This window comes from Musca autumnalis, unplaced genomic scaffold (assembly GCF_047663935.1).
Source record: "Musca autumnalis isolate F117 unplaced genomic scaffold, ASM4766393v1 scaffold_5, whole genome shotgun sequence".
Lineage (NCBI taxonomy): Eukaryota > Metazoa > Arthropoda > Insecta > Diptera > Muscidae > Musca > Musca autumnalis.
In genome coordinates, this window is record NW_027412088.1 from 96,511,633 (window position 1) to 96,530,413 (window position 18,781).

The following is an 18,781-nucleotide window of genomic DNA, read 5'->3' on the forward strand; positions in this document are numbered from 1 at the left end:
TATGACAGGCACATTGTATTCGCCGTAAACTTTTCTCTGGGTATTATGACACTGTTGTGTGATATAGCAACGGCTGATGACGAATGACAACAGAAGTGTTGAACAGCAACCAATGTGTCATGACACTCGGTTATATTGCATTCGTTCGTTGAAAAGATAGTCGAAAAGAAATGCTGGAGAACAAGTGTCAGCATCGTTTTCAATTTATGTTTCACCTGGTTCTCATAGATCTTTCGTTCTTTTTTTCTGGGCACTTCTGTGGCTCCCCTTTTTCCTATATTTTACTTTTCTTCTTTGTTCAACTTTTTTTTGCACGTCGCAAAAACAGAAGTTGTCATCATTGTCACTGGATGGATGGTGGGTGGTGGCATCGTTATCGTCACATCATTGTTAAAAGATGATAATTTTGTGTGAATGAAAAAAGGAATGAAAAAAAGGAGAAAATATAGTAATCCAATGTTGTGATATGTTCACAGGAAGCTCGCTCTAGCTGTGGAGCAGAAGTTCTCCGAAGTGCGTTATAATCCCTTTTTTTCATAAACTGTCAATTACTTTTGAGATTTTGAAAATGGCTTGACTTTATTTGATATCATTACAGCAGTGAATGTTATAGTTCAGGTGATTTGTTCTGTGACATGCTGAAATTGGATTTGGGTTGGATGAGTGGGTGGGAATGGGGGCAAATAAACGGGTTTTGTGGTTGGTTGGTGGTAAGCACATTTGCGTTTCCATCGCTTTTAATATCCGTTAAAATGTTGAAAATGGGGTAACACTTAAATCGTGAATGTTATATTAGATGTGTGTCGGATTAGGGCTTTAAGGGGTTCATGGGAAATAAGTGCAACAAAGGCATCTGTGGACAAAGGAGTCATAAATATAACACCATCTTAAAATATAATTATTTCTTAACTTCTTTTTAGATGTCGGTTTTTTAGCAGCTAGAACAAATAACACATTTATACCTCAAAGAGATTTTGCTTCATATAATTTTGATACAGAATTTTGGCTGCATTATCTGTCCGAATCCAAAGTAAATTTTAACACAGTACAGTAACTTTATATGGTGCCTATACCAAAAACATGGACCTATATTGACAATTCTCAGTGGCAAAAAGGAGAAAAAGTTCGACCTATATTGACAATTTTTGGTGTAGATATTTTGTTGAGACAGCGAACCTCAAATGTTAAATTACAGGTACTTCGGTTAAAAAATGTAGTTAAATCCTCAAAATATCGAAAATCGGGAGGTACCGTTATATGAGGGTTATATCAAAACATGGCGGTGATGATTTGTGACCACAGGAAACCTCAAATGTCAAGTTACAGATAGTTAGGTTAACAAATGTAGTTAACTCCTCAAAATACCGAAAATCGGGTGGTACCGTTATATGGGGGTTACGCCAAAAGTTGGACTTATGTTGACAATTTTTTGGTGGAGATATTTTGTGGACGCAGAACGAACCTCAAATGCTAAATTACAAGTAGTTTGGTCGAAAAATGTACCTGAAATCCTCAAAATACCCAAAATCGGGAGGTACCGTTATATGGGGCTATACCAAAGAGTGGACCTATGTTGAACATTTTTTGGTGGAGATAATTTGTGACCACAGGGAACGTCCAATGTTAAATTTCAGATAGTGCGGTCAAAAAATGTAGCTAAAATCCTCAAAATACCGAAAATCGGGAGGTACCGTTATAAGGGGGCCAAAACGTAGACCTATGTTGACCATTTTTGGTGGAGATATTTTGTGACCACAGGGAACTTAAAATGTTATATTACAAGTAGTTTGGTCAAAAAATGTAGCTGAAAACCTCAAAATACCGAAAATCGGGAGGTACCGTTATATGGGGGCTATACCAAAGCGTGGACCTATGTTGAAAATTGTTGGTGGGGATGATTTGTGACCACAGGGAACACCAAATGTTAAATTACAGGTAGTTCGGTCAAACAAATGTAGCTAAAATTCTCAAAATACCGAAAATCGGGTGGTACCGTTATATGGGGGCTATACCAAAACGTGGGCCGATATAGCTCATGTTCGAACTTGACCTGCTTACGGAAAAAAGACACTCGGGTGGAAAAATTTAGCGTTCTATCACAATTATTGCGGATGCTAGTGTGATTACAATAGACGGACAAACGGACATGGCTATATTATCCTGATCAAGAATACGATATGTATACTTTATAGGGTCGCAAATGTACATTTCTTTGCGTTACAAACCAAAAAAACAAACTATATTAAGATTGTCCATACTATGGTGGAGGGTATAATAATAACAAAGATAAGGCACCTCAAAGTTCGCAGCAGTTGGAGGTGGATACCAGGACCGATATATGGCGAAGTCTCTAGCCGGATGACTTGAGGTCCTCGTTCCTTCATGCGGCATGCGCGGACTACATGAACATACCGTCGAAGGTAACCCCTACAATAGGGATTGTTAATGGTCGGGCTTCTGTTACCATCGATCAAGAAGTAAATTTAGTGGCGGATATTTTCAAATTCCTCCAGTGGTAAAAGGTGGTAAGTTCGATTTAAGAGGAGTTCAGCCTTTTAGAAATGATATTGGAGAAGGTACACCAACATCGTGTAATCATCCGCTTACGTAACGATATCAATGTCCTGTGTAGGAGTGGAATGCAAGAAAGATATATATCAAATACTTTCGGTGATGTCACCTCAAGTTGGGGAACTCCCTGTGTCAATCTACGTGGCTTCGACTTCTCCTGAATTCCACGTTCGGCTGGCGTCCAGCCATATAATTGATTTTCCAACGTTTCAAACCTGGTTGGAATGTAGTCTGCTCTATGTCTTCAAACAGTCGGGAGAGCTTGAAAGTATCAAAGGCTTTTGATAAGTCGATTGCCACCATCACTGCTTGCTCTGATTGACACTTCCAGTAATATTTGTGGAGATGGCTGTTGTCATGCTGGGCTATGCTTACAAAACTCATGCTGATGATCGGTAATTGGATACCAATTTTTTACGGTTCAAGAGTCTTTGTTACCGACGACAAAAGCAAAATCGATCGGCACGATTCAACTTTGCTCGCATAATTCCTTCAATTAAATTGCAACTCGTTCCGCAAGAAGGTCAGCAAGTCTGGTATACTATGAGTTGGAGGAGTGTCGAGGGTAGCTGCTTTCCAATGAATAAAGATAGAACCTTTAGATGGTTACTACTTTCTGAGAACCTAGAGTCTTCTTCTACGCCAGTCTTTCTAGTACAGGACTTTATCGGAAGGTAGTCTGCTCAATGTTCTCAAAAGAGTGGGGTGCTTAACAGTATCAAAGACTTTTGATAAGTCGAGCGCCACCAACACTGGTAGAGTCCTCGAGATGGAGATGGCTTGCAGCGATGTGCTGCTTAAGGAATCCATAATGATGTTCCACAAGTGGATAGCTATTTCTGACGCTGGGGAGGTGTAAAACCTCAAGAATCTTTGCTACGGGCGACAAAAGTGAAATCGGTCTGTGCGATTGACCTTTGCTGGCATCCTTGCCTGGCTTCATTAGCGGGACTACGCTGCCCATTTGCAAGACTTCGGGAACGATGTGGCTGGCTAGCGACAGGTTGATAACTTTGGTGAGATACTCCACTCCCGCCTTATCTAGCTATCTCAGCATTACCATGGAGATTCCGTGAGGGCCCAACGCTTCGGATGCTTTAGTGTTCCTTATGGCATTCGCAACATCATTCATTGTAAATTGTGGCAGTTCCTCCTCGGCAGGATGATATATAATACGACGTAGGTACTTTCACACAAATAAAACGACGCAAATACTGAAATTTTAAGCAAATAAACGTGGGCATTTATAGCAGAACTTTATGTCTCCAAGCTCAGGCCCATTCCCTTCATCGCCTTCGCTCATAGAAAAGGAACTTCATATTCTTTGTACTAACAACCATTTGAATCATGAGATGAGACACTTCGAACTGATTGTCATCTGCCCTAAATGTGGAATGCTATGTGCTGTTAGTGGTTCGGCAATAAAGATGCTTTCCAGACGAGTCAGGTGTTTCCCAGTTGAAAGCTTCTAACCCTGATCCTTTCAATTGTCATGTCAAACCTAGGGATGCGTAATCGAAGTCAAAAGTCGACATTTCGATCTTTCGATTTTTACCTTCAACTGAAAAGTCGACTTTTCGATCTTTCGATTTTCAACACTAACTAAAAACTCGACTTTTCGATCTTTCGATTATGATCAAAGTCGACTAAGGTCGATTTTTCGATTATGATCAGGGTCGACTAAATCGATTTTAGAGCAGTTTTGATAGATATTGTTGTCAACAGAGGGTGTAATTTTAAAATTTGTTGTGTTAAAAATCTTGGTAAGGAAAATCGAAATCGAAAGTCGACCATGAAAAGTCGACTTTTCGATTTTCTCTACAATCAAAAGTCGACTTCGATTTTTAGACTTTTTAAACCGAAAAGTCGACTAATCGATTAATCGAAAGTCGACTTACCTACCCCTAGTCAAACCTACTCATCTAACTTTTCAAACTTCAAACTCTTTGCGATCTCTTTCCGATCGCCTTCTTTGTAATTCTCATTTCTACTTTTTTAATGGCGTTAATAATAAATTCCCCCAGCGTCGGGATATTTTTTAAGAGTACCTACTCCTTTGTTGCGGTTTTGTGCAAGTAGTTGTAGTAGTTTGTCCCCGTTCGCTTTCTGAGATGAGCATGTGTACGGTGTGTGTGTGTGTAAGTGTGGGTGTAGTATGTATTGTTTGCGTTTACTATTTATCGCGAGTAATATTTTTTATTCCCAAACATGCCATGATTTTCATTCAGTCAGTTCAAGTTTTGTTGACAAACACACATACATGCTTACATATAGAGTCATGTTAGTTCGATGTTTTATGGTCCTTTTGAGGTTTTATGTGCTTTAGCACACTGACAAAATTTAAGGTTTTTAGTCAAAAAGGACAAGAAGATAAAATAGTTGGGGATTTATAATGTTAAGTCCGTAGATCAAGTCTGGAGTATGTCTAGAAGTTTGGTAGGAACGCCTTCGGCTAGCAGCCCATAATTTATTATACTGCCCACGCTTCTCGTGACAACGCATCTCCCCTTTGCTTGACTCTACTCAACGAAGGGACGACGCAGTCAAGTCATTTTTCTACCGAAATAATGTTTTTAGACCCCAAGTATGTTTGGATGAATTCCGTTTCACACAATTCGGAGTCGATTTAGCAATGTCCGCCTCTCTGTCTGTCCGGCTGGCTGTAGCGCACGATAACTCTAGAACGGATCAACCGATTTGGCCTTCGTAATATTTTGTCCAAATTTAGTTTAAGTTCGAGCACGACCCTATCGGTGAAAGAAAATTAAAACAAACCCCTCTAAAGTTGACGAACCCCGCAAATATTTTAAGGACCATGGTCTGCAAATCTGCACCAGGAATGTTCGCACTCTTTATAGAGAAGGTTCAGTTTACGCATTGGCAGATGTACTTGAAAAGTACAAGGCCGCCATTACTGCCATATGGAAATAAGATGGATTGGGAAAGGGGTCACAACAACACCTAAAAGTGACACACTGTATTATAGCTGCCATGACACAAAGCCTGAGTTTGGTTGCGGATTTGTCTCTGGTCTCCAGCTTCACCCCAGTAAATGAAAGACTCTCTGCAATTCGATTAAAAGCAAAATTCTTCAACATCAGCTTTATTTGCGCTCATGCTCCCACCGAAGACAAGAACGAACAGACCAAAGATATCTTTTATGAGCGCTGAGAAGAAACTTATGACCGTTGCCCCGCCCATGACATTAAAATTATTCTAGGCGATTTTAATGCCAAAATTGGAAAGAAGAATATCTTTGACCCAACAGTCGGGAACTTCAGTCTCCACAGAGAAACATCTGACAATGGTATGAGGCGGATTAGCAGTACCAGATTTAAGCATCTCGATATTCATGAGGGCACCTGGCTATCTCCAGATCAAAGAACAAGTAATCAAATTGATCATGTTGTGATAGATAGAAGACTTTAATCGAGCGTGGTGGATGTACGATAGTTCCGAGGTGCAAACAAGGATGAACACAAGGACGAACAGACCAAAGATATATTATACGAGCGCAGTTATATTTGCGTTCATGCTCCCACTGAAGACAAGGACGAACAGACCAAAGATATTTTTATGAGCGCTGAGAAGAAACTTATGACCGTTGCCCCGCCCATGACATTAAAATTATTCTAGGCGATTTTAATGCCAAAATTGGAAAGAAGAATATCATTGGCCCAACAGTCGGGAACTTCAGTCTCCACAGTGAAACATCTGACAATGGTATGAGGCTGATTAGCAGCACCAGATTTAAGCATCTCGATATTCATAAGGGCACCTGGCTGTCTCCAGATCAAAGAACAAGTAATCAAATTGATCATGTTGTGATGGATGGAAGTCATTAATCGAGCGTGGTGGATGTACGATAGTTCCGAGGTGCAAACACTACCTTGTTGCGGTAAAGGTACGTACCCGTCTAAACGTTGCAAATAAAGCACGAACAGATACAACACGGAAGTTGGACATCGGTAAGCTGCAAACAAAACAGATAGCTACAGCATATTCCACTCAACTAGCCCAATTGCTTAATGAAAGCACTCCTCGTCCCGATAACATACACTGTGAACCAAAATTTTGGGGTCGACGAAATCGATTAGTTGTCAATGAGAACCGCGCCTAAAATTTTCTGAGCGACATTTTTGCAGAACATTTCGAAGCTGAAAAACGTCATGTTGTGGTTATTTTATAGCGGTCCTTAAAATAAGGAACGAAAAGGACACTAAAGGAAGCGAGTTAGAAGGTCGAAATGCTCTACGAAAATAATCCTTATTCGATTTGACTGAAGACATGTCATCTCATAAATAAGCTAAAACAACAGTTAACAAAGATAAACCGATAATTTCAGATGCCTTACAGGGTTTCCACAGAAATTTCATCGCGCTATAACGCGGAAGTTCGACTCACGGCGGATCTGTCCTTCGGGATTCTTAATATACCAAGGGCTTTCATCCACAAAAGGAGTTATCTCTGCCCCAAATGTTCACCTCCATTTTGTGTCACAACGAAACGTCTTTTCCGCAGGAAAAAGAGAGAAATGGAAAGGCGGGAGTGTGAAAAAATCGAAATGTACAGGAGCCATGAAGTCCAAAAGATCTACCAAAGGGTAAAACATCAAATTGATGGCTTTGGTACAGGATGAGGTAAAGACAGCAATAAACCAGCCGTGCTGTTCAAAATCGGAGGCGACACGCTGATAAGGTGTATGCATCAGCTAGTTAGTACCATCCTATGTCCAGTTCACAAGAAGGGAGATAAGACTGTGTGCTCCAATTACAGGGCATAAGTCTGCTCCATATTGCATATAAGATAGTATCTGGCATATTGTGTAAGAGACTAAAGCCTATGGTCAATGAAATTATTGGACCCTATCAGTGCGGCTTTAGACCGGGCAAATCCACCATTGACTACATATTTACTTTGAGACAAACACTGGAAATGACCCAAGAAATGCAGATCGACACCATCCATCTTTTCGTGGATTATAAAGCAGTCGTCGACAGCCCTATACGTTCAAAGGTGTTCCAAGCCATGTCTGATTTTGGTATTCCTGCAAAGCTCATTCGGCTTTGTAGAATGACATTAACTGATACTCGGTCCTCGGTTAAAATAGGAAAGAACCTCTCCGAAGAGTTTATTACCAAAAGAAGTTTCAGACAAGGAGACGGCCTGTCGTGTGATCTTTTCAACTTCCTGCTGGAGAAGGTCCCACGAGACGCGAAGGTCAAAAGAAGTGGAACAATATATACGATCCAGTCATATGTTACTTGCTTATGCCGACGACATTGACATCATGGGTCAATCGGTAAAGGAAGTAACTGACACCTTTGCAAAAGTCGAAAGGGAATCTGCTAAAGTGGGTCTGGCGGTAAACGGCGAGAAGTCAAAGCTTATGGTGTCGACGCGCAGTGCGTCCATAGAGATCGGGCCAACTGTTTACGTTGGTTCCTATAATTTTGAGGTAGTAAAGGACTTCGTCTACCTCGACACCGCCGTAAACACAACCAACAACATCAGTTGTGAAATACGAAGAAGAATAGTGTTGGCCAAGAAATGCTACTTTGGTCTGAGTAAGCAGTTTAGGAATAAAGTCACATCGCTTCATCCGTCCGAGTATTACCGCGTGCTCCATCCACAATACATGGTGCCATAACTGGTTTTTATAACTTTCGGACTATTTTCTCAGTAAGCATGGACTGGCCCCTGAAAAAGCTTGTAACTTCGTAAAGAGGGCAGCGAATAAAAGTTGTCACAACAAAAATCAAAAGGATTCGAGAGGAGGTCTTAAACTGCACTTTTCCACAATTTTGTGTGGTAGGTCGCCGGAGGAGTGAACCGATATAGTCCATATTCGAACTTCATCTATGTCTGATAGAAATTTCACATTGTGAAAAATATGGACCAAATCGGTTACTCCCTTCAAGAGTTATCGCACGCACAAATTTTCCGAATTTTTTCGAAATTTTTTGGAGGAGGTACCGGAAAGAGTGAACCAATTTAACCCATTTTCGAACTTAAACTAAGTTTAGACAAAATATTACGAAAGACAAATTTTGGACCAAATCGGTTAATCCGTTCGAGATTAATCGTGCGCTGTATAATTTTATGAAATTAGGAGTATTTTGTGGATACTTCGGCATTGGTTGGTACTTAACCCTTCTCAAATGTATAACTCCGCTTACATTATAACTTCTACTATAAAATTTGAAAAAAAATTATAAATATAAATTTCAAAATTAAGCGAAGAAATAATTTCGTTTGGAGTTATGTCCTCGATTTTTTGGGTGCTATGTCCACAAAGCACTGCGGACATAACGCCCAAACTCATTTTGGGAGTTATGTCCGGGCGACACCATAGGAATGTATTATCGACTGCGAGTACCCCAACCTCCTTTCTCTTCTTCTATTGACTGGCTTTGCTTGTGGAATGACACCATCAAAAGGAAGATATTCGCATTAACACTGTGCAACATTTTTAAGGTGTTCTTGTGCAAACAGTTCGAACTGAGGATTTTTTGAAAGTACAGACCCAAACGACAAGAAACCCTAGTTTGGTTTTGTTGTGTCAGATCCAGCTCGGATTTTATGACCTCATCTAAACATGGTTAAATATTGAGTTTTTAAAGAAATTCGGGGCTATATCTCTGAAACCAATGCGAATCTTCTTCTGACCTCTGAAACAAATTTGTAGATAAGGACAAGAATAAAATATTTGGAGAAATAATGAACTCGAAAAACTGCATTTATTGCCTCAAATTTCAAAATATATGCAAAAATGCCACAATTTTTATACATTTCGCACCGTATCTCCAAAACCGTTAATAATTTTTTCTTTTTTTCTTTGGGAAAAATATTCTCGGGAATGTAATACACAACTCTTCAAAACATGTCATTGTTGTAAAATGCCTCTATGCTGTTGTTTTCAGTAGATTTTTCAACGACGATTTAATAAAAATGTCAATAATGTAGTGAAATCCGAAATGCGAGAATAAACTGTTGGTGTGAACTGTGTTTGAAATATGTGTTGTAAAAGATATGATGCAAAATACCGCTGAAACTACATGAAGTAAGCATTTTAGAGTTTCAGAATGTTCTGAAGAATTACTGAGGAATTTATTTGGAAGATTTTTGCAAAAGGTTACTTTGTTCATCTCCCAATAGTTTAGCTGATACTGACCAAAATTTTAGCAATTATGTAAAATTATTTATATTTTATAGATTTGGATGCCCTAGATGGACTTTTTCTTATGGGGTTTTTTTCAAAAGATAAGTTCTTCTAATTTAGGGCTACAATATTGCTAAAGACAGTAAGGCCAAATTCCTATTCGTTTCTGAGATAAAGGCCTGATAAATGCAAAAATGTGTAGATTTAGCCCGGTTTAGATGAGGCCATAAAATCCGAACTGGATCTGACAGGACAAAACCCTACTAGGGTTTTTGTAGTCTAAATATATACTTTCAAAAAATCCATACTGGAAGTTGTTTGCATTTTCAGTGTTGCATAGTGTAATACATTGTCTTCTTTAGGTGCTATAAATTGTGGTGTACCACAAGGTTCAATTTTGTCCCCATACTTGTTTAATATCTTTATTTACGATTTCCCACACGAGTTTGGCGAATCTAAAGCAATTCTTTATGCTGATGATGCGATGCTTTACGCTCATAGCGAGTCTCCCGTGGAAGCCTTGCAGCATGTGTCAGTGCACTTGGACAACGTAAATAAATGTTATACCAATTGGGGTATTCAAAAAGTAAAGCAATTTGCTTACGTAACGCATCCGGAAAATGTAAACGATTTGTTGTGCCTCAAAGTAAAGAATTGGAACTTTTTCTTGAGGGCAACGAAATTAAATTCGAAGATACATAGTATTAAATACCTTGGGGTTTTCTTCAAAAAGCTACATAAATTTAATAATCATGCTAGAAATAATATCAAAAAAGCTAACAATATGAAGGAAGCTTTTGCAACTTTATTTAATAATAAACATTTGCGTAGTGAAACAAAATTACTTTTGTATAAAGTCAGTATTAGACCGATCCTTCTCTATGCATTTCCGATCTGGTTTACAATTTCACCGACTGTTATGAAAGAAATGGAAATTTTTGAAAGGAACGTAATTCGGAAGTGCATAGGAAGGAACTATAAAACTCGACATAAACGATTTTCTAATAATTACTTATATGAGTCTTCTTCGGTTATAAGGATATCCGAATATTCTCTCCAAATGGTACACAGATTTGTTCAGAATATTCAAAATTTAGAAGGAAATATTATGCGTGATATTTTAAATTCAGAAGTGCCTTTTAGTTGGTCAAATACTAATTATTTATCCCCAATTTTAATTTTGAAGGAACAAACTGATTTTCCTGGTAGACTTTTTTATTCTTCTCAAACTCCCGGCATACACAGGGGTTAGGATACCTTTTTATTTTAGTGTTTAAGTTGGTTTGTAAGTTTTTTAATTTTTTATTTTTAAGAACCCTAATCGTAGACAAAGCTCTACTAGCCAATACATATGTCGGGAGAAAGCATATTAAAGCCTAATTATTTTCATCCGCAGAATATAATTACATCGTTGTTATTATGTCAGTTTGTTAACATACGCAATTTATTTAAATTAAAACAATACTTTATAGTTTTAAGTTATCCTCTCGTTTGTTATTTTTTATGTAAATTTTTGGCATTATATGTTGGCATTATAAGTTTCAATAAACTTAACCTTAACCTTGCCATAAAACCAAAAGTCGCAGGTAAAAATTTAAGATATTATTCTAGACAAGATACATAAAAAATTAAAACAAAATATTAAAGCTAAACTCGACTAATTTCCATACTAAACCCCTATTTTAATTGAAGAATTTAGAAAAATGGGCCTTACATTTATTTACCACGAAACATCTAAATTAAAATAACTTATGGATTACAAAACTTTTTAATTTAGTTAAATACCATTACGGTATATCAAAAATACAAAAGATTCCGCAATAATATATTCACAGAATTCACACGTCTATCGCAATTTTACAGCTAAAAAAGGTCATCGTTAACATTGTAAAAAATATCAATTTTAAATGTGCCGTTATTCCGTTCGGACTAACTATTTAAATTCATTACTTATGCGCTTAAGTACACAGTTAACACTCTAGTCCAGTACTGTACTAACGTTTCATGTCCATTTTTTTATTTTCTGCACGCTATATCGGTCTTTTTTCCCACGGTGTGGCGTTTTCTCCTTTCGATTTTAGTTTGTGGGTAAAGGAGTTTTGATCTTTTGGACCATTATCTACGAATGTAAGGGCTTGCTCATAAAAACTGTTATTATATTATTCGGAACCAAAAGGACTACCTTCGGCAAAAATTTCGTGGCAATCCTCGAACAGACCTTAAATCGATTTAAACTGCCTCTAGCCCCCATAGTGCCTATCTGTCTTTATATGTCTATAAATTTTTCTAACAAAATGTTTCTCCACGTGTATTCTACAAACAACACATACACAAGCTTTAATGGTGTTGGTGATGATGATTACGTCAATGTTTATGATGATGCCTTTGCTAATAATAATGAAATAATGAAAGCACTATAAAAAAGTTCAAGCTTTAAACAACGACAATGTCAGTCAATGTTAAATATATATATATATATTGCAACAAAAAGGGGTGAGCAAAAGTTCACACATATGGTGAAGCAATGGTGACATGTCGTAAAATTTTCAAAAAAAAGTTATTAACAGTTTTAAACAATTTTAAACAATTTATTTAAGTCATATTAAGTTGTCCTTTTCTAAGTTCTATGAAGTTATGACAAATCATAAATTTAAGTGATATTATTTGAAGCTGTTTTTAGTTTAAAGGAAATTTTGCATTTATTTACATTTAGTTACTACGTAAAGGTTATTTTAGAAACCATTGTCCGAAAATGTATTTAAACATTGTTTCCATTTTCAGGGCCGAGTGCCGCTAAAAGCTACTCAATTTTAGTGGGAAGGTTTCCAATTATAATCTATTACTGCATAGATACGTCCTTGGCCACACTAGAGGTCCTAGATCGAGTTCCATACTAGAGTAATATTATGATATTCTAAAGTTTCAATGAAACCACTCTTGCGTGACCTTCGACCGAGCAAATTGATTTCAGTCGTGTTGAGTTTAGGGTTGATAAACAAATAAAGATAAAAACAAACAAAAAATGTTTTCTAGTCAGTCGGGCCGGAAGTTCCAAATATTGGAACTGGTAGTTCCAAATGTTCCCAAACCAAACAAAAACACCAACAACTCTTTAAAATTTGTTTTATATAAAAAATAATATATTTTCATAAATATTTACAATAGAATAAACATAAAAATAAATGATGAAATAATAAAATAATATATAAATTAAGAATGAAGTTTTGTTTTGTTTTTGAAATGCAATGCATGCCTCAACATAATTGGGCTTGATGAGTGACGAAACATGAACATAAATGCATTGTGTGTGTGGTTGTGTGTTCGATGCGTTTTTTGTTGTAGAAGAAATGGACTAGACTAAAATTAGATGGCGGTTGATAAATTAATAACCACCTGAGGCAGACCAACCTCCAGATGAGTAGGATGAGCTACCACCACCTGATTGCCAGCCACCGGCAGATGGGCCAGATGGATAAGGATAGGCGGAGCTGGAACCATGAGAACTACCTCCAGCTGTGGCAGCAGCAATGGCAGCAATCTTAGAATCATCATGACCAGAACCACCACCATGACCGCCTCCATAACCACCACTGTAACCGCCACCATAACCGCCTCCAGAGCTGTAACCACCGGAGCTATAACCACCGGAGCTATAGCCACCGCCATAACTGTGTCCACCGGAACTAGCGCCAGCTGTGGCCGCAATGGCAGCAATATTAGCTACACCATGAGAACTGCCATGAGATGAACCGCCGTAACCGCCGCTGCTGTGACCGCCTCCGTAACCACCTCCATAACCACCGCCGCCGCTGCTGTGACCACCATGACCTCCTGCACTTTCTTGGATAATGGCATAGGTATTGACTTGGGCACTACCGTGACCTCCGGCGCCACCACCATAACCGCCACCATGACCATGACCTCCAGCAGAACCGTGATTTTCAGTGATAACAAGAGTTTCTTGGGCACCACCATGACCGCCGCCATAACCAGCACCATGACCACCGCCATAACCGCCACCGTGACCATGACCACCACCAGCACCTCCATGACCGCCTTCAGCAATGATAACAGTTTCGTGGCCACCGTGACCGCCTCCATGGCCGCCACCAAAACCACCACCATGACCACCACCAGCACCTCCATGACCGCCTTCAGCAATGACTACTGTTTCATGGGCTCCTGAAGAACCACCATGACCACCGCCATAACCGCCACCGTGACCATGACCACCACCAACACCTCCATGACCGCTTTCAGCAATGACAACTGTTTCATGGGCCCCAGAAGAACCACCATGACCACCGCCATAGCCGCCGCCATGACCATGACCGCCACCAGCACCTCCGTGACCGCCTTCAGTAATGATAACAGTTTCGTGGCCACCGTGACCGCCTCCATGGCCGCCACCAAAACCACCACCATGACCACCGCCATAGCCGCCACCATGACCGCCCGCAGATCCAGCATCAGCAATAATCAAAGTTTCATGGGTACCACCACCATGGCCGCCGGCACTGTAACCACCTCCAAAGGCAGGACCATGACCGCCACCATGACCACCTCCATGGCCACCAGCATCAGCAACAATTACAGTTTGGACATCACCGCCGCCTCCATGGCCTCCATGTCCACCATGGCCGCCACCATGACCCACATCACTGATGAAACCACCGCCCAACAAGCCTCCAGTCAATGGACCAATTACATCACCATGGCCGCCACCACCACCAAATCCTCCGCCACCATGATGTTCAATATGGCCACCGCCGCCACCACCATGATCCCCGCCAGACTCGGGTAAGTGGATGCGTATGTGGACATGTTCTTTACCAAAGGTGGGTTTGCCATAGGTCAAGCCGCTTGCCACCAACAAAACGCTCAACTGCAATAGAAACATATCCAATGTTAAGAAGAAAATTCACTCACACTCCCGCAGGACGTTTAATACTCACAATAAACCACTTTGCCATTTTACTTCGTCTAATTGGCCAAACAAAAGATTACAACGAAAACTTTAAGCAACCAAAGATTTGGTTACTTGGACTAATTTAGGAAACAAAAAAGGTTAACTGTTTTTGAACACCTTTCACCCGCAGCTGTTTGGAGCTCTCGAGTACGTCCCTGTTACGGTGTCAAAACACAAATGATGCGTTTGCTGTCATAGTGCAGCGCATTTATACCAAGTATACTCTTTGCTCTGTAGGGGTGTTATGTAATTTACCAAAAAGACACACACACACATACAGCCAGCGCAAAAACCCCCATAAGCCAAAACTAAGCTAAGCCAAGTTAAAACAGCATTGCACCAGCATAAGCAATACAACAATGCCGACAGCATCATCAAACCCGAATTTTTTGAAAATCAAAACAAACACAAAACGGCTAGCCAGCAAGTCAGCCAGCCAGCGAGCCGATTAAACGACCTACCTTAACATTTCATCGATGCTGTTGCTTTGCATCAGCGTAGCTGCTAACCCCCAGTTACATGAGCACACAACACAACATCGTCATTCATTGCCATGGTTCAACAGCGCGCAACAACAGCCCAAAGCAAAAAAAAAAAACAAAACTTCGAAAAAGCCAGGAAACAAATGTAACGAAGCTGTAGCAACATCAACATATATGATCATGGCTCTTTTCCAAAGAGAGAAGGAGAGAGAGTCTTTCTTTTGAAAGATAAAGACATTACACCAACACTAAAGTTCGAAATTTAAATAAAACTAACATTAATTTTGAAATATGTATAAATTTAATTATAACAACAAAATTTGTATTCCAATATTGGAATTTAAATCGGAATTTATGGTTTGTGTCGTTTTATTGCAAAACATAATAGATTAGATGGGTTTAATGTATTTACAAGTCCGAAGTCCAAGTTCTCTTGGACCTAAAAATTTAGTCCATTCGTAAATTTTTAGTCCCAATATAGGCGCATATTTTGGTTGGTTGAATGCAATATGCCCATACAAAATATAGTATCAGCAGAGATCAAAAATGTGATAGAAACAAATTGTTGAAAGATTCTATTTGCAGACTAATAACGATGGAGATTATCCTCCTAATCAGCAACATCAGAAACACCTCAGAAAACAGCGATGTATAAATTCCAATAGTAACCGATTAAGTCCAAACCATCCACACGTATTATTTCTTAGTTCAAATTCGGAAATGGAATGAATATCTGTGTCCACTTTTTTTTTGAAATGTTCGTCATGACCCAATTTAGGTTTTTATGGAAAGACAATTTTACCGGGCCGACTTTTTCAATTTTTATTATACCCTATACCACAATGTGGAAAAGGGTATAATAAGTTTGTTTTCCCAAAAATTGTGGTTTTCCCAAATGTGGTATACCAAACTTCATATCTCGACGAGATAAAGCGATTTAGCTATGTGTGTCCGTCCGTCCGTCCGTCCGTCTGTCCGTCCATTAAAAATTGTAATCAAGCTACAGGCCGCAATTATGGACCGATTGTCACGAAATTTAGTATGAAGGTCGGGGTTGTACCAGAATAGAACTGATTAGTTTTTGGCGATGATCGTGAAATATTAAAGGGATGAAATGGACCAAAAACAAAATTTTTGGTCGATTTTGTAGCCGCTCTGTAGGTCGCAATAATAGTTCGATCGCCGCGAAATTTTACACAAAAGTTAAGTTTATGATGGAGAAGGCGTGTGAAAAGCAACATGAATATCGGATAATATTTAGCGGGTTAAATGGACCAAAACTTTTGTGTGAAAATTGGTAAAATTTGTAATGTACAGGTTATATTTATCCATGGAGGAAAGATATTGCAAATCTATAGTGGTATAGGGTATCACATGGTCGGCCCAGTCCGACTATAGCCTGCTCTTACTTGTTTCAATTTAAAGTTTTTATGGAAAAATTATTGAACCGAATTTCCTGAAATTTTACAGTACAACAAAATTGAAATTTTTCTTAAAATTACAAGAAACCCCGCACAGATTATGAAAGAGGACCGAAAAAAGAAGACACGTGTATCGGTGTTTTGAAAGTTTACGTCGAGAAGTTACCTAACTAGGCGTGGCAAGTTCCGCCCATTTCTACAGGTTTTAAAATATTCGACATCAGATTCCTTGGAATCCTTGCATTTTAGGTATAAAGTGTCTTTGGCAATATTACTGACAACAATGCACGGTATCTTTTTATGAAAAAAATTAACCCTAATGCGAGTCACTAAACGCGTCTTTTTAATCCCTTTTTCAAAACCGTTTAACTACTCCTCTAAAATGTGAAAATATTGATAACCCAGATCGGACTTTGTAAAATTATGTATTTTAGTACTATAAACTAAAATAACGTCATCAGAATAATTCATAGGTTACTGATGTTGTATGTGAAAATGCGGGGACACTCTACGGCTATTGTTCCGTGAATATATCTGACATACGAGTCCTAACCTCCATGATTTTGGCATGGTACTAAATACTATAATGATTGCAGCTACTCCTGCTCTGACAAAATTGACTGAGTTTTTAAACGTTTTTGAAAAAAGGGACCAAAACGAGCCGTTTAGTGACTCACATTAGGGTTAATTTTTTTCATAAAAATATACCCCGCATTGTTGTCAGTAATATTGACGAAAAAAGAAGACACGTGTATCGGCGGTTTGAAAGTTTACGTCGGGAAGTTACCTACATAAATAGATGTGGCATTCGGCGTCAGATTCCTTGGAATCCTTGCATTTTAGGTATAAAGTGTCTAAACCTAAAATTAATTATTTTTTGTGTTGTACAGTGTTGTCACGAAATGTACAGGGATGGCCCCTGAAAATAGGCTACATATTTTTTTGAATTCCTGTGGAGGCGGGGTAACTCCCCTATGCGATATTTTTTAAAAACCCTATATTTGCTAAAATTACGCATGTATCAGTTTAAAAATTTACGGATTAATCTACAATGTAGTAATTCTTTGGGGCCTAAATACCCGACCACGCCTGTTTTTATACCCTACACCACTTTGTGGTAAGGGGTATTATGTCTTTGTGCATTAGTTTGTAACATGCAAAAGTAAACGAGACAGACCCATAGTTCCTTTTAGAGATACACATAGAATAACTTTCTGAGTCGATTTACGCATGTCCGCCTCTCTGTCCGTCTGTCCATGTATTTTTGTAAACAAAGGAAGGAAGGAAGATAGTTTTTTTTGGCCAAAGGACGAACGCTATTTATTTTGGTAAAAAATCGGTTCAGATTTGGATATAGCCCCCATATATATCTTCGTCCGATTTAAGCCATTTGGTGAACGAAACACGCTATATATGTCCGAAATTTGAAATGTGCGACGGAATTTAGTCTAGAAATAAGTGTGCTAAATTATATAGAAATCGGTTCAGATTTGGATATAGCTCCCATATATATTCTCGGCCGATTTTAGGTATTTGATGCACGAAACGCGATATAAATGTGCGATTTCAATAAAATTTGGAATGTCCGACGGAATTTAGTCTAGAAATAAGTATGCCAAATTATATAGAAATCGATTCAGATTTGGATAATGTGTGCCACCGTGGTGCAGTGATATGCACATCCGCCTTGCACGCTAGAGATCTGCAGTTCGATTCCCAGGCCAGGCAACATCAAATTTTCAACGGTGGCAAAATACCCGTCAGTAATGTTGGCGACATTTTCTGAGTATTTAAGCCATGAACAACTTCTCTACAAGTGGTATCTTAAGGCACGCCGTTCGGGCTCGGCAATAAAAATTAGGTTCTTATTATCATTGAGCCAATATGAATCGGGGTGCACTCATTGATATAAGAGAAGTCTCCCTCGTCTCTTCAGGGATGTTTGTGGAACAATTATTATTATATATGAAATAATGTTATATAAAATATAAAATGATATATATGTTTTAATAGCTTCGTTCCCGTACTTTTTAATAGTAAAACTCGTAAAAGGGAGAACTGTAAAAAATGTTTTCTCACACAAACGTTTTTTTAAATAGTTCGGGAGCGGAAAAATGGAAAATACGTCAAAAAACTGGAACAAATGTCAAAGTCGGCGTATCAGCCAATCAGACGC

At 38.8% G+C, this 18,781-nt stretch overlaps 2 protein-coding genes across 2 annotated transcripts in view; both read right to left on the minus strand.

The window, feature by feature from the left end:
- The window catches only part of NaCP60E (Na channel protein 60E), an 898,928-nt gene that overhangs the window by 319,292 nt on the left and 560,855 nt on the right, over positions 1–18,781 (minus strand). The window lies entirely within an intron of this gene.
- On the minus strand, positions 13,116–14,706 carry LOC141406003 (uncharacterized). Its single transcript, XM_073990971.1, has 4 exons — positions 14,689–14,706; positions 14,345–14,618; positions 14,030–14,296; positions 13,116–13,975 (listed from the first exon to the last, which is right to left on the minus strand). The coding sequence occupies exons 1-4, from the start codon at positions 14,704–14,706 to the stop codon at positions 13,116–13,118; spliced, it is 1,419 nt and encodes a 472-aa protein (XP_073847072.1).

What these genes read in the sequence shown, in the direction of transcription:
- LOC141406003 (XM_073990971.1), bottom strand. An exon ending in ACATGGAGGCCATGGAGGCG is followed by an intron (nt 14,297 to 14,344) that starts GCGGTGATGTCC and finishes GTGGCCATGGAG; the next exon opens with GTGGTCATGGTGGCGGTCAT. An exon ending in CGGCTATGGCGGTGGTCATG is followed by an intron (nt 13,976 to 14,029) that starts GTGGTTCTTCTG and finishes GCGGTCATGGAG; the next exon opens with GTGTTGGTGGTGGTCATGGT.